This window comes from Lipomyces arxii (genome assembly GCF_038497795.1).
Source record: "Lipomyces arxii strain Phaff 12-163 unplaced genomic scaffold V1512scaffold_20, whole genome shotgun sequence".
Classification (NCBI taxonomy): Eukaryota; Fungi; Ascomycota; class Lipomycetes; order Lipomycetales; family Lipomycetaceae; genus Lipomyces; species Lipomyces arxii.
Window position 1 is genome coordinate 123,539 of NW_027117719.1, and position 18,062 is coordinate 141,600.

The following is an 18,062-nucleotide window of genomic DNA, read 5'->3' on the forward strand; positions in this document are numbered from 1 at the left end:
GTTTAAAAATATGCTGTCAAATTTTAAATCAAAACGTGTGATCACTCCAAAGCTGAGCTAAAAAGTGCTTTCTCATATTCTGATATTGGCGTCCATTTGTTTGTATTTAATTTGTTCGGCAAAAAGCGTGTAGATAACTCTCATCATCACTCAATAGCTCGTCAAAACCATTAAAACAGGTCTTTGAATGATGTCAAAGTGCAGAACACGCGACTTTACTGAGACAACACGTTGCTGTCAATTTTCAGTTTGAACGCGTGTGATTTGTTTATTTTGATTCCAATCGGGCAATTCTTATCAGCCGCAGACGGAGACAGTTTTCGATTGGTTACACCAAATGCTGCCGCGGAAATCCTCATCGCCAGCCAGCCGCATTGGTTGCCGTGGCAGCCAAAGTTTAAATTACTTTTGCTCTTCTTGTTTAGACTTTGCCTTTATACCATCGTACCACAGTTGTGACTGTTACGCTTTAATTAACCCAGCTACTGAAATATAGAGTTTTTGTTCTTCCAACGCAGATCGGTTTATACGTTTCTCGGGCGACGGCTTTAACCCAAATAAGAAATCTGTAAACATTCAACCAAAGGGGTCAGTCCGCAAAAACTATTTCCAACCAAAGTTCAATAATCGTGTGATAACTTCGTTCCGTCCCCCTTCCAACTAATTCTTTCAATTCGCTACAACTGCTTTACTTCCTTGACCCTCATTTCGTCGTTTCCATCTCGTCTTAGTCGACCCCGTAATTCTGTCATGGATAGATCGTCTCCTCTGGCGGCAATGATGCCTCCACCTGCTTGGATCGGTGATCACGACAAATCAGCTGCTTCCAGTGACTTACAGGCTCGCTTTAGACGTGGACCTCACATGCATCAGACTTCACTGCCTATTATCCCTTCATTAAGAAACTTTGAGAATGATTTTTCAGGCTTTGATTCACCTGCTACCTCGTTGGCTGCCGATCTTTCCCAGAATTTCCACATCGCAAAGAGGCAAGAGGTCCTACTAGAGGTCTTAGATGTGAAACTGACATTTAACAGTCCCGTTCTGCCAACTCCAAGACGGTCTTTACTACCTTCTTTTTCCTTTGGAAAGAAACGTTAGTCAAATCACGTTTTTCACCTGACATCATTCTCACGTTTATATATAGCTGAGCGCACTTCACCACTTCATGTCTCATCCTCTCCAAGTGGAGATGGAATGGATCTATCTCCATTACCTCACAAGCGCCCACCTCTTGTAAATCGTGCTAACTCATCTGCATCATCCTGTTCAAGTTTGACTTCTGTCTCTTCGTTCTCGTCTCAGTCATCTGCTCAAAGCTTTAGCTCAATGTCAAGGTAGAGACTTTCGGTTTATACCCCATTCAAATTCATCTCTAACAATCTAGTACCCGCAGCGCATTCAATGCACGCCCGATTTCTCGTGCTAAAACTTCGGCGTCATTTACCGTTTCTCAACCTCAATTTGCTGGTCCTCCCTCTTTTAGCTCTCACGTTGTGGCTAGTTCCGTATCACAGCATGAAGCGTTAACATTGAATGACATATTTGAGAACTCTCCCAACCCAAAGATCGCACACAAAACGGTCGGATTTGGTTTAGATACTCCGGAATCGCGCAAATCGTCTGTCGGAGGTGGGTTCAGACCTGCATTTGAGTCATACACTTCTGCAGATTCTCCATTAGCAGGCGTTGCTACCAGACCTGCAAACAAGATCATTAGAGCCAAAGTCAGGCGAACTCAAAGCATGTTTCAAAAGCCTGGTGATATTCTGGCGGACGAAATCACAGAACATCAGCGGATCTATTCTACTGCCAACAAGGAGAATGCATCACCTATTTCTCCACCTACAGTGACACCCGGAAGTGTTCCGGTGCCATGCTTTGTGGTCAAGCAAGACGATCCCTTTAAGAGAGTGACGCCAGAAACTCTAGTCGACGTTCTTGACGGCAAGTTTGGACAGTACTACGACAAGCATATCATTGTTGATTGCCGCTTTGAATATGAATATGAAGGCGGACACATTTCTGAAGCAGTCAACGTTAACTCTTTGAGTCAGTTGGAAGAGATGTTTTTGAACAGAGCCCCGCAAGAACGCTACTTATTGATTTTCCACTGCGAGTTTTCCGCTCACCGTGCTCCCAGAATGTGTGTTTTGAATTTGTATTATTAATCCTCGCGCTAATCATTATAGGGCATTGCATTTGCGAAACCGTGACCGTTATTTAAACATGCATAGATATCCTGAATTGCATTACCCTGACATTTATATTCTTGAAGGCGGTTACAAAAAGTTCTTTTCTAGTCAGCGGAACCGTTGCGAACCGCAACAATATGTTAACATGGATCATCTGAATCACAAGGAAGACTGCGAGCGTGAGATGACAAAGTTTAGAAAGAACATGAGACTTCCTAGAACCCAAAGTGCAAGTGGACCCTCTATGCCGCCGCCGTTTACTTCTACTGGAAGTTACTTTGGAGGGTCTACTCGCGATCATGACGAGGAAATGACCAATTCTCCTTTGTCCAGATAAGAATCCTCTTTTAAGTTTAACATTCATTTTTTTCGGGAGGGTTGTACGCTTTAGGTTGGTGACAGGTAGTGCCTTTTTTTTCATAATCTCAAATTATAGTGATTGAAAAGCAATGTATGCATCTGTGTTTATTAGTGCTATTTGGAGTCTGGTGTCATTTTTTCCGCGGTACTTGTCGTTCTTACGGCCACGTTCATTCGAGAGTATGTTGTTGCTCTTCTTCATTTTATTTTATTTATCTGCATCTAAGTGTCATTTACTATAATATCATTTGCCGGAGGCTAGTGGGAGAGAGTATGTTGATTGTGATTTAAGCTTGTACATAAGCAGGAGTCGATGAGTTGTGATTTAAGTGGCATTTATCAGTGATGTACTGATTTAGTCGAGTGCATATGCGTAACTAATTTATAATATACAATGGGTTCAAAAGTACAAGCAGGCAGAATGCGTCTATCGGTCTTGATTTTGCATGATCATGATGTGTCCATCTTGTCTTGATCTAGCGCTATAATTGTCAGAAGTTAGCGGAGTTTTTAAAGGTAGACTTACATTCTGAAGATGTATTACCTGCTTCCAATGGTTGTGGTGTTATAGTACCATTTGAAGGTTGAGTCGACGCAGTTTGTGAGAGTTGACTTGCCGCTTCTGCCAACGGGATCTCGCCTTCTTCAGCTTCATCCATACCTTCTCGTCGGTCTAAAATGTTAGATACAAATAGGAGTAAAACATACAAGCAGACTCATGCCTTGCTCTTCTTTTTCTTGTCGAATTTGATTTTGCATGCCTTGTAATGCGTCCAAAATTTCAGCGAACCGACTTCGCCTGGCGGTCCACACTTTTTGATATTCATTCTTTTGAGCTTCCAATTCTCTGATTTCCTCATGCAAAATTTCAATTGATTTTGTCGTGTCTGATCTTGACTGCAATCTCTGAGTCTCAACCATATTTTTAACAAACCGGTTATACTCCTCGACCTGTTCGCGCTTGACTTTCGCCAGCTTGAGTTCTTCTTCCAATCCAGCCGTGATCGTCATCGCCGTGTTGTATTTTTGCTCGATCACCGATTTCTGACTATTGTAATTTTCAATTTCTCGTTTCGCGACGTTTTTCTGTAACTGGAACTTGAGCACCGCAGTTTCGTAACTTTGTAGCGCTCTGTCTGTGTCTTTTCCTGCTGCGATTCTTGAGTTTTGTCAGTGATGTAATAATATAATACAATACAAAGCTCACATTGCATCTTTATCTAAAAAGCGAAGGCTTGGTATTGCTTGGATAGACTTTGCTACTCTGATGTATGATGCCTCGTTGATACTGACTCGTTCACGAATGATTCTGTCTATTCATACGTTAGAATTGAATTGAACGCTTACTCACACATCTTACCTTGATCCGACATGTTGAAGCATAAACTAACCTCACAATCGTGCGGTCTTGAGCTGGGAGAAAATCGAGCTCAGTAAAATGACCTCCTGAAAATGAGAGCCGCGTGAACAACCGCAAAGAACCTGGGTCAAACGATACAGCGACGATGTCGAAACTGACAAATGATGACTTTCGCAAGTTGATGAGCAGGAGTATTACATCATCTTCAGGCACAAAATCGTTGAACTCAGGAGATCAATATCGTCGAAAGCCGGGACACGCAAGCAAAAGATATCGTCGTGGAGACAACGAATATCAATCGTCGAGGTACGTTTGGCCGCGCAAGGAAGATTCATTGCTAAAAAATTGCAGAGACACATTAACATCACAGACTGCTTTGTTCGGAACAGCGGCCGAGAAGGCGCCCGAGGGAGCGAAACCGACCAAGTCGCAGTATCGCGATCGAGCGTCCGAAAGACGGCAGGGACGAGAAGACGAAGGCCCGAATGCGCGAAAAGGATTAGATTTTGAACTATTGGCACGGGCGAAATGGGGTGAAGATGTTTACGGTGTAGACGGCGAACGGGAAGTTGATGATCCTGATCTTGACAGGCAACTGGACGATTTACTTGATAATCACGATTTGCAGACGCATGAGGTTGAGAGCGCGAGGAGCAAAACGAAGTCTAAAGCAGAGCTGTTATTGGAGTTGAGACAGAAGATTAATGAGAAGCCAAAGGCTAGATTCAAACCAATTGGAAAAGCACATAAAGACGAGAGGGAAAGTGGAAAGAGAGAGACCGAGAGCAGATCTCGCTCAGAAGACCGCCACAGAGGAGACAAAGAAAAAAGAAAAGTTGAAAAGGAGAAGCGACGGTTGAGAACCGAGAAGCCAAAGATTGAGGCAGTGCCACCAGTTGTCGAACAGCTTCCAGAAGATAGCATACCGAGAAATCCCAAGCAGACAAGTCTGGTACTAGAGCCAGAACGTGCTATGTCACCACCGCCCAAACCTGCTTACTTGGTTTTGCCCGACAAGCCAAGCGCAGCAGAAAATATCGACACTGCTGAACCTGTTCCCTTGGATGATGATTCTGACGGTGGCAACATCTTTGACGACGTCGGCATAGATTACGACCCTCTTGCTGATCTCGAAGATGAAGATTCGGCGTCTGACGGCGACTCAAAACCAGTAGCCCAGGCAGTGGCACCTGCCGTCAAACGCAATTACTTTGGACCTACGACCGAGCCAAACCCCGAGACAGCCAAACCGGCACCGATGCTGACTGAACTGAAGTCTCAGACTACGAAGTCGATCATTGATGTGATGGCAAACACAGATTTGCAAGCGGTGCTGTCGCAAGTCCGGGCGTCGAAACGAGAGTCTGAGAGCTTGAAAAGTCGAGGACTGATGCCGCTGCAAGCTGTAGGAGGAGACTACGATATTGATCTCGATCTTGGTGGTGAGGGTCGTTGGATAGATGACGACGAGGAAGACTTGATTGGAAAGAAGAAATCCAAGAAGCGCAAGACTTAAAAGATTTGTTAAAAAGAGATTGTTATGGCATAGTATAATCCCATCGGTTTAGGGCACAGTGTAAATAAGGGGGTTGTGTAATAATTACCCTACTCGTGCCTGGCCACGTCTACTTTTGAAAGTAAAATTGAGTCTTGAAGAGCTCAGAATTCCTGGATCGAATCCATTTGAATCGGCTCAATTGCATAAGAAAATGGTCGCGTTGCCAAAATCAATTCCGAAGTCAACGGAAAAGGCCTTACCATTACTACGGACGGTTATTCTGTTGGTAATTGCCAGTGCAGCCATTTCGTCTCGTCTGTTCTCTGTCGTGAGATTTGAGAGTATCATTCATGAGTTTGATCCGTGGTTCAACTTCAGAGCGACAAAATATCTCGTATCGCATGACCTGTACTCGTTTTTAGATTGGTTTGATGATAGAACGTGGTATCCGCTTGGACGTGTCACCGGAGGTACTTTGTACCCTGGCTTGATGCTTACGTCTGGCTTGATCTATAAGATATTGCAGTTCTTGACGCTGCCTGTTGATATCAGGAACGTGTGTGTGATGCTTGCTCCTGTTTTTTCTGGCTTGACTGCGTACGTAACATACTTGTTCACTTGTGAAATGAAGGATGAAGGAGCCGGTTTGTTGGCTGCTGCTTTCATTGGAGTTGCACCTGGTATGTTGATAGACGGCACATGATTTGTAATGTACTGACTGGTCACAGGTTATATTTCTAGATCTGTTGCTGGATCATACGATAACGAAGCAATTGCTATTTTTCTGTTAATGTTTACGTTTTATCTTTGGATCAAGGCATTGAAGCTTGGGTCGGCTTATTGGGGAGCATTAACTGCATTGTTTTATTTCTACATGGTTGCAGCTTGGGGTGGATACGTTTTTATCACAAACATTATTCCAATGCACGCTTTGGTTCTTATCATCATGGGTAGGTACTCCAACCGGTTGTACGTGTCATACTGTTCGTGGTATGCGCTGGGAACGTTAGCATCAATGCAGATCCCGTTTGTTGGATTTTTGCCAATCCGGTCAAGTGAACATATGGGCGCGCTCGGAGTGTTTGGACTGCTGCAGCTTGTCGGTTTCTCGCAGTACCTCAGGTCTAGACTGCCGTCAAAACAGTTCACGACGTTGGTCACTGGCGGCGCGTTGGCACTTCTGGCTGTTGGGATTGTTGCACTGGTCGGACTTACATTGTCTGGTGTCATTGCGCCATGGACAGGTCGGTTTTACTCACTTTGGGATACAGGATACGCAAAGATTCACATTCCAATCATTGCATCTGTATCTGAGCATCAGCCGACAGCATGGCCGTCTTTTTTCTTCGACACACACATGCTAATCTGGCTGTTCCCCGCTGGTGTGTATCTCCTGTTTCAACAACTTCGCGATGAGCACGTGTTTGTAATTGTGTACGCCATCTTGGGATCTTATTTTGCTGGAGTAATGGTCAGATTGATGTTAACCTTGACGCCCGTGGTTTGCGTGTGTGGCGCAATTGCGTTGTCGTCTATCTTGGACCAGTACACGAACCTGAAAGTGCCTGAAATTTCTGGCGAAGAGTCGACTGATGCCGAGAAGGAAAAGGAAAGCAAAAAAGAAAATGAGAGTGTACCGTTTTCTGGAAACTTGTTGAATCTTGGTTCACTGACCAAGACGCCCATTGTTGGTATATTTTCGCCGTTTTCAAGACTGTTTGTTCTGGTGTCGTTTATTGTGTACTTATTTTTGTTTGTCAAACATTGTACCTGGGTGACATCAAACGCATACTCGTCACCCTCTGTCGTGCTTGCGAGCCAGATGCCGGACGGGTCGCAGCATATAATTGACGATTTTAGAGAGGCATACTACTGGCTCCGGAAGAACACACCAGAGGATGCAAAGATTATGTCATGGTGGGATTACGGGTACCAAATTGGCGGCATGGCTGACCGGACGACGTTGGTAGACAATAACACGTGGAACAACACGCACATTGCGACTGTCGGAAAAGCCATGAGTTCGCGAGAAGAAGTTAGCTACCCGATTTTGCGTCAGCATGACGTCGACTACATTCTGATTATTTTCGGCGGTGTGATTGGATACTCTGGCGATGACATGAACAAGTTTTTGTGGATGGTTCGGATCGCGGAGGGTATCTGGCCTGACGAGGTCAAGGAGCGGGAATTTTTCACAGCTCGGGGAGAGTACCGTGTTGACGAGCAGGCGACAGCGACCATGAAAGACTCGCTGATGTACAAGATGAGTTACTATCGATTTGCGGATCTGTTTGGCCGACAAGGCGCCACAGATCGGGTGCGGAACCAGCGTATTCCGTCGTCGTCGACCGACAGTAACGTGCAGCCAATCACGCTAAACACCGTCGAGGAGGCGTACACGACAGAGAACTGGATCGTGAGGATCTATAAGGTCAAGGACTTGGATGTCTTTGGTCGGGACCATGCTGCCGTGCAGGCGTTTGAGGACGGCAAGAAGCGCGGAACACGTGCTGCTAGAGGCGGAGCAGCGGCTGGAGCGAGTACCAAGGGTCGGCCGAGGACGCTGAGAGTCTGATTTTGTGTATTGTATATAACTATATAAGTTAAAATAAATGGGGAAAGTTACAGAAGCGATGCATTGGGTTAGGGTCTTACCTTAATAATAAGACGTAAACAAAGTCGCACAAGATCAGATGTCGCGTCGTTGGGTGTTTGCTACACGTAACTTTCGCTTACTGGCTCTTTCTGTATATCCTGAGTTTGTTTCTGTTTCTTTTTGTTTTTTATCTGTGTGGCTCTGTGCATCAAATAATATGAGATTAGTAACTAAATTGCTGTCCGTGATGGGCATTGAAGCAGCATCAAGATTCTATTATATGCTACGAGGGTATTCAGGAATGTCATATCTTGACCCCGAGATTGATATTGCGTTGGTGACAGGTGGCTGTAGTGGTTTAGGTGCAAACATCGTGAAGCAGTTACGAGCACAGAACGTGCCTGTTGTTGTGTTAGACATTTTAGACCCTGCAGAGCAAGTCGAGGGCGTTTATTATCTAAAGTGTGATATCTCAAACCGGCAGCAGGTGCTTGATGCGTTGGAGGTTATTAAACTTGAAGTTTGGAAATACTGTGCGAGTACTGGTGCATAATGCTGACGAGAGTAACAGGTAGGAAATGTGACTGTGCTGATCAATAATGCCGCTGTGACGCATGGGAAGACTATAATTGGTCTAGAATATGAAGAGATTGAGAAGTACGTGGACTTTGCATAGTAGAGGTGAGTTGTGTGTATTGACGAGTAGATGCATCGCGATCAACTTGTTATCGCAATTTTACACAATCAAAGCATTTCTACCTGGCATGCTGCAGATTGGACGCGGATATATAGTCATTATTTCGTCTGTGATGGCGTACATTGGGCCAGTCAAACTTAGTATTTCATTTTGTGTCTGATATGGTTTTGCCTTCAGAGTGGACTAACTAATACAGGTGCATACGCTGCGTCCAAAGCTGGATTGCTCGGTCTGTATGAGTCGCTAACTTACGAACTCGGCCCGAATGCCGAGTATGAGTCTGGCGTCCGGACCGTTCTCGTGACGACAGGGCAGATGTCGACCATGTTGTTTGAAGGTGTCAACACTCCTCACCGCCTTGCGGCCAGGATCCTTGAGACGTCTGAAGTCGCAGACCGAGTCATGCTGGCACTGAACCGCGGCGAACAAGGCAGGATAACGCTGCCGGTGTATGCGAAGCTGATGCCAATCGTCAGGGTGTTGCCGCGTACGCTTGTATCCGCGTTCAGATTTATCAGCGGGATCGACCACGGCATGGACACTTTCTTGGGTGATAGGCAACACGTCGCCTCGATAGCTCATCCTGTGGTCAGTTCGTCTAATGGGCATGCGAGTTCGAGTTTGAACGGGAATGGAACCGGAAGCAAATTAAATGGGAACGGTAAGGCGGTTTTGATACAAGAATGACAGAAAAGAGTTGCTACATTATTATGTCGAGTTTGCAGAGTCATATTGCTACAGCTAAATGCATTTTAATCATTCGACTTAACCCTGAACCCTATAAGTGTAAGCAACGGGTGTTGTACTATATGTAAACCTTGAGACTATTTTGTCTCGAAGTCAAACGTTTTTGAGTTCACGAACGTAGCACAGGATTTCGTGCGCGTGTGGAATAAGAACAAAAAAAATGTCACTAAGGAACTTGGGGCACATCTGCTCGCACATTCAGAACTGCTCTCGGGCTCGACGGCCAATGGCTGCGGTGCAGCACACTAAGCTGCATCTGGCCGTCGCGGTCGGGCTATACAGGCACGGCATGATTTCCCACGTGCAACTCGGAAACACCGATGGTCCTGACGAGGTTCCAGTGGAAATCACGAACGAGAACATTGCACAACGGATGATCTGGCTGACGTTTAAGTATCATGACACTGACCCGGTTCTACAGAGCGCAAAGTTGCTGTCGAAGCCGTCGAAAGTCGTGACCGCGAAGTTGGACAGGCTGAGGAAATTGGTGAAGGGAATTCGGTGTGCGGATATCAAAGGATTGGAGCCGAGTGATTTGCTCTTTGTGAGGACGGATAAAGGTGTTCTGGAGGCAAGAGAGGCATTGGAACTGGGACGAGGAGGACAATTGCTGTGTCGGTTCACGACGTTGAGGTAGACAGACATGTTTGAAGAGTTTGAGATTGGCCAGGTGTCTTCAATCGCAATCATAAAGCTGATATTTACTATTTACTAGTTTCATCGTAGTCGTAAAAAGTGTAGATTGAACGCCGCAGAGTTTGTACAAAGTATTCCAGATAGATGTCTTTGCTAAGAGACCAGGTATGCGACAGATCTTAGCTAGGGCATTGGCTCCTACGGCGTGTTTTCGAAGATTCAATTCAACTCTGATTGAACGGGAATTGGCCAAATTCCAGTCGAGATGTAGTGAAAAACTCGGAATTTTTTTGACGGTCACTAACTGAGAATAGTTGATTTTCCTAAAGCGACGCATAAGGTATGGCAGCTTTATAAAGACAAACAAATACAAGAAGGAATCAAAGCGCAAGAAAGACTGCCGGTCGTGCTTCATGGCTGGCTGGACTCTGCACCGCGAAAAGTGTCAAAGACGAGATGTTTTGCAAACTTGAGAGATACACAGTTCTTATACCGGACGGCGTTGGACAGACAAGGTGATTTGCTTGCAGATGAGGAATTTACGAGTATACAACTGTTTGAGGATTTGTCAGAAGAGGACGGGGAGAAGACAATGTTGCGACGGATCAAGCAAGAGACTTGCGTGTGTGTTGAAGGTATAGTGTCGCCGGTAAAGGGAGACAAGTCTGGACGGCTTGAGATTGTGGTTAATCGGATCACGGTGTTGAATACGACCGAGGATTTGGTATCACAGATGAAGGGCACCAAGGAGTGGGATCCAAAGTACAGGTATTTGCAACTGCGGACGTTTGCGATGCAGCGTGCGCTGGCCATGCGAAGTAAGATTGCGAGCGTGGTCAGGTCGGTATTTGAGCATCACGCATTCACAGAGGTCGAGACACCACTGCTTTTTCGATCGACACCAGAAGGCGCGCGGGAATTTCTGGTCCCGACAAGGACAAATGAAGGGAAAATGTACGCGTTGCCACAGAGTCCGCAGCAGTACAAGCAGTTGCTGATGGCATCCGGCGTGCACCGGTATTACCAGTTTGCAAAGTGTTTTCGAGATGAAGATCTGCGCAAAGATAGACAGCCTGAGTTTACGCAGATCGATTTGGAGATGGCTTTTGTCAAGGCCGCGGAGGTGCAGGTTGTCGTGGAAGATATGTTACGGACTTTGTGGAAGAAGATTGAAGGGGTTGAGCTGGACATGCCGTTTAAGAAGTTGACTTATAGTGAGTGCATGAGTCGGTATGGCATAGACAAGCCGGACTTGCGTAGCGATATGGCGGTGTGTAATACGAGAGTTTGAAGAGTTCAGCTGACATTGATAGATTATCGACCTGAGTTCATGGGCTACGTCAACTACGAACCCAGATTATCCGGTATTTGAGATTTTAAAGTATAGGCCCAAGTCGTCGAAGTTTCCTCCGGCAGAAGCTGCACCAGAAGGGTACGCGACACTGAGAACTCCATTGTCGCATAGAATCCGGTTGACAAAAGAGGACCGAAATGCATGGTTGAGACGGTGTGTGATTCGGTTTGATTTGCAATTACAGGCAAATGTTGAAGACGTAGCGGCTGAGATCATGGCGAAGAACGATATCAAAGACGGAGATGTGATTTATGCATGCACTCGACAGCGAGTACCGTTTGAGAATCCTACGCCGTTAGGACGGCAGAGACTTGCAATTATAAACTCAACGATGTCATTTACTGAGACAGATGTTGCGCCGTTGTGGGTCGTCGAGTTCCCACTCTTCACACCAGCCGAGACAGGACGTGTGGTGGATGGGTACATTGAGTTTGACTATAACAGGCTTACTTCGACGCACCATCCATTCACAATGCCCAATTTGAGCTCACTTGGAGCAGTGTTGCACGCAGCTAATGACGGGACTAGTCAAGTTGACCCGCGCGTGATTTTAGGGCAACATTACGATATCGTCGTGAACGGAGTCGAAGTCGGTGGAGGAAGCACACGTATTCATGATGCGTCACTCCAACGATTCGTACTGTCTAGGATTCTACGCGTACCCGGAGTTGCTCTCGAACAAGGCGAGTCAGAACCCAATAACCCGTTTACTCATCTTTTGAACGCACTGTCAATGGGATGCCCACCTCACGCGGGGTTGGCTCTCGGGTTTGATCGGTTGTGTGCGATGTTGTTTGGATCTGAGTCGATCAGGGACGTGATTGCATTTCCTAAAACACAGACCGGCGCGGATCCTTTGGTTGGTAGTCCGAGTGCAGTTACGCCTGAACAGTTGGACATTTATCATTTACAACTAAAGTGATTTGTATATATGTATATAGTCAGTGTAGTCAGATTTAATCATCTTTGAGAAACAGTTAATAGAAAACGTCCACGACAATGTCCGGGTTGAGGCATTCAGCAAGCATTAGAAATACCAATTAAGCTATGCTACAACTATAGAGAAAGAGTAAATAGTAGCGAACAGATAGGTAGGGCCTTAAATACAAAGGCGAGTGTACTTGGATGTGTAGAGAGAATAATCAATTTATTGAAAATATGAAGGACGTAGCCCTAACCCCACGAGGGTCAGTTTCTCTGTCGAGTTGGTGCGTTCAAATTAGTTTCCAAGATTCTCTCCCATTATTGTTAACACGTTTAGCAGCTTTTCTAGCAATAACTCAGAGCGTACTACAGCTTGTTCTTGCTGCAGCCAAATTGAGATTAATGCAGCCATGTTCGTAGTTTCCAAAGAGATTTCTAGTCGCTATGTAATCAGTATGTAATATCTGATGGTATCAAGATAATGACTATCATCTGCCGCACTTTATGAGGCTCATTTAAGGGGTATCGCCAGCCTGTCTCGATTCGATGAAAACTCTCGGTGAACTGAGCACTCAACTCCACTCAATTGCACTCAATTACACTCAAATCGATTAGAATAAAAACAAGTAATTCAATTTAACTTTCAGATCAGATATAATCAAGTTTTGAACCAGAAAATCACGTTCTTTTTCATTCGTTGGTGCATTTTAGTCTTCAGCGTAGTTTACGTCACGGTGAGTGTATCTGAAACTCAACACAGCGTATTTAGACCATAAACATCAATGAACGCGAACATTCGGCCCTCATGAACCGGACTAATAAAATTTTGCCCGCCTTGCTCTCTCTCTTTCTCCCTCTTCACCACTGCACCACTTTCTTCATCTCAATTTCCCGATTTCAATCCAAAAAATGATCTTTAACGACCAGGCTTCTTCCACTATTGAGTGGCTTTCTCGCCTCGATGCTTCAAACAAACCTGCTCGCAATTATCGTCGTACTTGTATCATTGGTACAATTGGTACGTTGTCCTTATACAATCTGTTCGGTACGCCATTACTAATAACAATTCAAGGCCCTAAGACCAACTCCGTCAAGAAGATGAACGAGCTCAGATCTGGTATGTCTTTGCCTTTTCTTTATTCAGTTTTAGGCCAATTCTATGTCAATTGGGCTCTTTCAAACAAGTTGGTGCGAGGCAAACTTTTCTCCCAATCACATCGTCGTCTTAACGTGAGCCGCACCCCTCCCCCACTATAATCTCTCATGAAATGCAGCTCTGCAGGACTCAATTGACATGGGTCGGCTAATATAATTCAAAATGCTAATAATATAGCCGGATTGAACATCGTCCGCATGAACTTCTCTCACGGATCATACGAATATCATCAGAGCGTTGTCGACAACGCCCGTGAGGCCGAGCGTGTTCAGCCCGGCAGACCTCTTGCCATCGCGCTGGACACGAAGGGCCCTGAAATCCGTACTGGTTCAACCATTGGTGATGCTGATATCCCAATCTCTGCTGGTGAAGAGATGATTATCACTACCGATGAGGAGTACAAGAACAATTGCGACAACAAGGTCATGTACCTTGACTACAAGAACATCACCAAGGTCATTTCCCCCGGTCGTATCATCTTCGTCGATGATGGTGTCTTGTCCTTCAAGGTTCTTCAAATTGTTGACGAAAGCAACTTGAAGGTCCAGTGCCTCAACAACGGCAAGATCTCATCCCACAAGGGTGTTAACCTTCCCCAGACCGATGTCGATCTCCCACCTTTGTCCGAGAAGGACAAGGCTGACTTGAAGTTCGGTGTTAAGAACAAGGTCCACATGGTCTTTGCTTCTTTTATTCGTGCTGGATCTGACATCACTGCCATCCGTGAGGTTCTCGGAGAGGAGGGAAAGAACATCCAGATCATTGCCAAGATTGAGAACCAGCAGGGTCTTAACAATTTTGACGAGATTTTGAAGGAGACTGATGGTGTTATGGTTGCTCGTGGTGATCTCGGTATTGAGATCCCGGCGAGCGAGGTCTTCATTGCCCAGAAAATGATGATCGCCAAGTGCAACCTTGCTGGCAAGCCTGTCATTTGCGCGACTCAGATGCTTGACTCAATGACCTACAACCCCCGTCCTACCCGTGCTGAAGTTTCCGACGTTGGTAACGCTGTCAATGACGGTGCTGACTGCGTCATGTTGTCTGGCGAGACCGCAAAGGGTAACTACCCGGCTGAGGCCGTTGGCATGATGCACGAGATTTGCTTGTTGGCTGAGATGGCCATCTGCTATCCTCCTCTGTTCAACGAGCTCCGTGCGTTGACTCCCCGTCCTACCGACACAGTCGAGACCATCGCTGTTGCTGCCGTCTCTGCCTCGTTTGAGCAGCAGGCCAAGGCCATCATTGTCCTCTCGACTTCCGGAACCACCGCCCGTCTGTGCTCCAAGTACCGTCCTACCTGCCCCATCATCATGGTCACCCGAAACGGTGATGCTGCCCGGTACTCGCACCTGTACCGCGGTGTTTACCCATTCATTTACCCCGAGGCTAAGACTGCCCAGGGCTGGTCTGATGATGTTGAGGACCGTTTGAAGTGGGGAATGGACCAGGCTGTTGAGCTTGGAATCTTGGGCCGTGGTGAGGTCATCATTGCCATCCAGGGATGGACTGGTGGACTCGGTCACACCAACACTCTCCGGGTTTTAGAGTGTGTTTAAGGCATGTGCGCGAAATGCCGAATGCTGAATGTTTAAACGTTATAGAGCTTGAATGTTTTGATGGTGAAATTAGTAAATGCGACTGTACTGCTGGTGGTGCTGTTGCAGATAATCAAGACCTTATATAGAACTAGATTGTAGACTGTACTGTAGATGAGTAGGTGAGTACAGGCGAATTTCCTGGCGGACGCGTAACTACGGAGTATGGAGACAATTGACGCCAAAACAATAAAAGATCTATTTACGACATATAGGAATACGTTAGATGAGCAGCACGATGCAAGGGATCTGGTTATTCGAACGTCAAGGGACATCACGGCTGCAAGCAAGAAGATGTGAGTCTATAGAGAGCACGAACGGAGTGACCGAATGTGGCGCTGACGTACAGGATTTTTGCGTTGCAACGTATGAAATACGTCGACAATCAGACGGAACTTCCGAAATCAGTCACGGATGCGGTCAAGGCCCAGCAAGACGTGATTGACGTGTCGTTTGCGAGTCTGGACCCGGTATTGAAGGATAGTGGAGGGTGGAAATTTCAGCGACAAGTTAGCGGTGCGGTGCAGGAATATGTGAGTTTGTGATTAAGAAAACTGAATGAACCAAGACTGATGAAGTAGATTGAAGCGATTCTGTTCTATGGGTATTTAAAAGACAGAAGAGTTTATTCTCATGAAGAAATCGTCGCAATCGCTGGAAATGTGCTGGTCACGTATTCAGACTACATTCTAGGTCAGTATTCATATGATATCGCTGGTCAGACTAAGCTGACACATGAAGGATTGTTTGACACGTCAGGGGAGTTGATGCGGTTTGCAATCACGAACTTGCGTTCTGCTACTGGAGTGTCTGATATAGCGATGGAAATCAGTAATGTGTTACGCACACTTAGAACAGGATTTAGCAGGATTATGGAGTCACGAGATGGAGGGCTACGGAAGGAGTACCACAACAAAATGAGTGCGCTCTCTAGTTCGGCTGAGAAGGTTGAACGGGCAGTGTATTCGCTTGTAGTAAGAGGGAGTGAGATGCCTGATGGATGGGTGCCAGATAATGTAGATAGTGTAATGTATTAACCAGCTTGACTAATAAGCTCGCGTTCAGTTCGTTCCAACAAATCGTTAAACTCTCGTAACTGGCCTAACGCACCTGTGCTCCCACACACCAGCGGTGCAAGCATTTCCACTTCTGCCAGTACTCCTGTCCGTCCATGGGTGTCATCAGGCCGAGCCCGAGACCTGAGCCCGGTGATCGCACGCAAAACGTCTCGGACTGCCATATCCGCTCGTGCTTCGGCCTGAGCTTTGGCATGCGCTTCACGCACTCCTGCAATCTCGTCCGCGATTCGCTGTCGTTCACGCCGGATCGTCATCAGCTTGTCCTGTTGGTCCACGACTTTCCGTCGCGACAGCCGCGCCTGGCGATGCAGCACACCGTGAGTATCTACTGCGTCTCGCAACGCAGCGTACCCGCCCCTGATGTGAAGTGCAAACCGTTCAATCAGTCGGCGTTTAGCCAGCGTAGGCTGTGACTTTGCCGACGCAGTGATTTGCTCGTCTAGTACTTGCGACACAATGTCGACCTCAGTCAGTGACGGCGCGCCTTCGCCGCCAATAGACGACGGAAGCTTGTGCGTCGTTATCTCGACGTATCCGTCTGACTGCTCTCGCTCTGTTCTTTTGCGTTTTTTCGTCGTCATTTGTTTTGGTTTGCCCTTTGACAAGACGGGCTCTTCTTGCTCTTGCTGCGTGGAATTCACGTCTTGGTCTGCATCGTCGCTTGGTACATGTTCTCGCTCGAGCTCAAGCTCTGACAGAACCGACTTTTTTGTCGACCGGATTGACTTAACAGGTGACTGAACCATACTAGTAACTTGTCGTCCTGGCGTACGTCGAACGCTCTGTCGCGGCGTACTTCGGACACTTCTTGGTGTAGGACGAACACTTCCAACCAAAGTCTTCTCCGTCACTACTCTGCTTGATTTCGGTGTTGGTTTTGGTGTCGTGCGTATTGTCTTCGGTGTGCGCACAGTCTTTGGTGTTGCCTTTGGCGTCTTCGCCTTTGGAAGTACAATCGAAAACGCAGCATCGACACGTCGTGTTCTATCCAGTCAGTACAGTTAAATCATTAAGTGAATTAAAATTATTATATTTACCCTGCACCACGTGTTCGGGACGCTATTCGAGCAGCTCGGTCTCCCATTTGAAGTTGTAATATAAATCTGACTATAATTGGGATAGATTATATGGGTAAGGTGTAAACAAACCTTTCGCCGCGCACATCGCTCTTTTTGACAAAACGCTTTACCAATGGAACGTGTTTCGCATTTGTAATTACATATTAAAAAATATTGCAGTTATACGTAACGCGATAAAAATAGGTTAGGCAAACATTACAATAAAGATAGTTTATGTTTGCCTAAACATTCAATTGTGTAGCTATAGAATTCAAGGACCTGAAAGAGTGTCAGGCGGTCACTTTCGCTGTTTCCTGAGCGCAAAAACTTCAATGCTTAAGACTGCTTCTAAGTTATACATGTAAGTCGGCATCATTCAGTTCGACAAAAACAGCTAATCGCAGTAAAACATATAATGTACGATCAAACGTTATCTCGGCATTTGTACCTGCATGTGACGATAAGTATCTTTCACTGAATGGTGTTGAGATAATTCGTGAGATAGTTCGTGAGATCATCGCTGTGAACACGCTATTTGATATTTTTGCAGCAGTCCAAGACCCTGTGTAGCGCCATCCATTCTAGAAGCCGTGATCGTGTAATGTGTCCGAATCTTGCATAGCTTAGTAAACATGTCTGTGAAAAGTTGCTAACTTGCTGACGCGAACTCACAAAAAGATCAAATGCTTACGCAGGGAATTAAGCGTTTGCCCAGATAATAGAAAATTACAGAATAAACAAGAGTACAGCATAGTGCAGCAGAATAAGGTAAGAAATGGATGATACCACGCATTTAAATGTCTC

At 45.9% G+C, this 18,062-nt stretch overlaps 9 protein-coding genes across 9 annotated transcripts; 7 read left to right on the forward strand and 2 right to left on the reverse strand.

Moving 5' to 3' along the window:
* The first annotated feature begins 466 nt into the window (after positions 1-466).
* On the forward strand, positions 467-2,964 carry V1512DRAFT_266779 (Rhodanese-like domain-containing protein). The gene is made up of 5 exons (XM_066917159.1): positions 467-989; positions 1,038-1,096; positions 1,148-1,337; positions 1,388-2,146; positions 2,193-2,964. The coding sequence occupies exons 1-5, from the start codon at positions 751-753 to the stop codon at positions 2,530-2,532; spliced, it is 1,587 nt and encodes a 528-aa protein (XP_066769867.1). The 5' UTR covers positions 467-750; the 3' UTR covers positions 2,533-2,964.
* V1512DRAFT_266781 (uncharacterized protein) lies at positions 2,923-3,972 on the reverse strand. Its single transcript, XM_066917160.1, has 5 exons — positions 3,916-3,972; positions 3,763-3,868; positions 3,278-3,714; positions 3,100-3,228; positions 2,923-3,037 (listed from the first exon to the last, which is right to left on the reverse strand). The coding sequence occupies exons 1-5, from the start codon at positions 3,926-3,928 to the stop codon at positions 3,006-3,008; spliced, it is 717 nt and encodes a 238-aa protein (XP_066769868.1). The 5' UTR covers positions 3,929-3,972; the 3' UTR covers positions 2,923-3,005.
* V1512DRAFT_266785 (uncharacterized protein) lies at positions 3,810-5,539 on the forward strand. The gene is made up of 2 exons (XM_066917161.1): positions 3,810-4,221; positions 4,267-5,539. The coding sequence occupies exons 1-2, from the start codon at positions 4,061-4,063 to the stop codon at positions 5,429-5,431; spliced, it is 1,326 nt and encodes a 441-aa protein (XP_066769869.1). The 5' UTR covers positions 3,810-4,060; the 3' UTR covers positions 5,432-5,539.
* An 85-nt stretch (positions 5,540-5,624) lies between these two features.
* Positions 5,625-7,988, forward strand: V1512DRAFT_211556 (Oligosaccharyl transferase STT3 subunit-domain-containing protein; the record flags this gene model as incomplete). Its single annotated transcript, XM_066913539.1, has 2 exons — positions 5,625-6,093; positions 6,142-7,988. 2 exons carry the CDS (start codon positions 5,625-5,627, stop codon positions 7,986-7,988), a joined length of 2,316 nt encoding a protein of 771 aa, XP_066769870.1.
* Positions 7,989-8,226: 238 nt separating this feature from the next.
* On the forward strand, positions 8,227-9,393 carry V1512DRAFT_211677 (uncharacterized protein; the record flags this gene model as incomplete). The annotated part of the gene is made up of 4 exons (XM_066913540.1): positions 8,227-8,529; positions 8,581-8,666; positions 8,716-8,846; positions 8,903-9,393. The coding sequence occupies 4 exons, from the start codon at positions 8,227-8,229 to the stop codon at positions 9,391-9,393; spliced, it is 1,011 nt and encodes a 336-aa protein (XP_066769871.1).
* Positions 9,394-9,560: 167 nt separating this feature from the next.
* Positions 9,561-10,158, forward strand: V1512DRAFT_266794 (ribosomal protein S8). Its single transcript, XM_066917162.1, has one exon. The coding sequence runs from the start codon at positions 9,614-9,616 to the stop codon at positions 10,088-10,090; it is 477 nt and encodes a 158-aa protein (XP_066769872.1). The 5' UTR covers positions 9,561-9,613; the 3' UTR covers positions 10,091-10,158.
* Positions 10,159-10,235: 77 nt separating this feature from the next.
* V1512DRAFT_266796 (tRNA synthetases class II-domain-containing protein) lies at positions 10,236-12,431 on the forward strand. The gene is made up of 3 exons (XM_066917163.1): positions 10,236-10,356; positions 10,404-11,359; positions 11,403-12,431. The coding sequence occupies exons 1-3, from the start codon at positions 10,257-10,259 to the stop codon at positions 12,363-12,365; spliced, it is 2,019 nt and encodes a 672-aa protein (XP_066769873.1). The 5' UTR covers positions 10,236-10,256; the 3' UTR covers positions 12,366-12,431.
* An 845-nt stretch (positions 12,432-13,276) lies between these two features.
* Positions 13,277-15,666, forward strand: V1512DRAFT_254823 (pyruvate kinase; the record flags this gene model as incomplete). Its single annotated transcript, XM_066914789.1, has 5 exons — positions 13,277-13,385; positions 13,440-13,484; positions 13,701-15,072; positions 15,337-15,417; positions 15,471-15,666. 5 exons carry the CDS (start codon positions 13,277-13,279, stop codon positions 15,664-15,666), a joined length of 1,803 nt encoding a protein of 600 aa, XP_066769874.1.
* Positions 15,667-15,803: 137 nt separating this feature from the next.
* V1512DRAFT_277775 (uncharacterized protein) lies at positions 15,804-17,483 on the reverse strand. The gene is made up of 2 exons (XM_066917932.1): positions 17,238-17,483; positions 15,804-17,184 (listed from the first exon to the last, which is right to left on the reverse strand). The coding sequence occupies exons 1-2, from the start codon at positions 17,282-17,284 to the stop codon at positions 16,155-16,157; spliced, it is 1,077 nt and encodes a 358-aa protein (XP_066769875.1). The 5' UTR covers positions 17,285-17,483; the 3' UTR covers positions 15,804-16,154.
* Between the last annotated feature and the right edge of the window lie 579 nt (positions 17,484-18,062).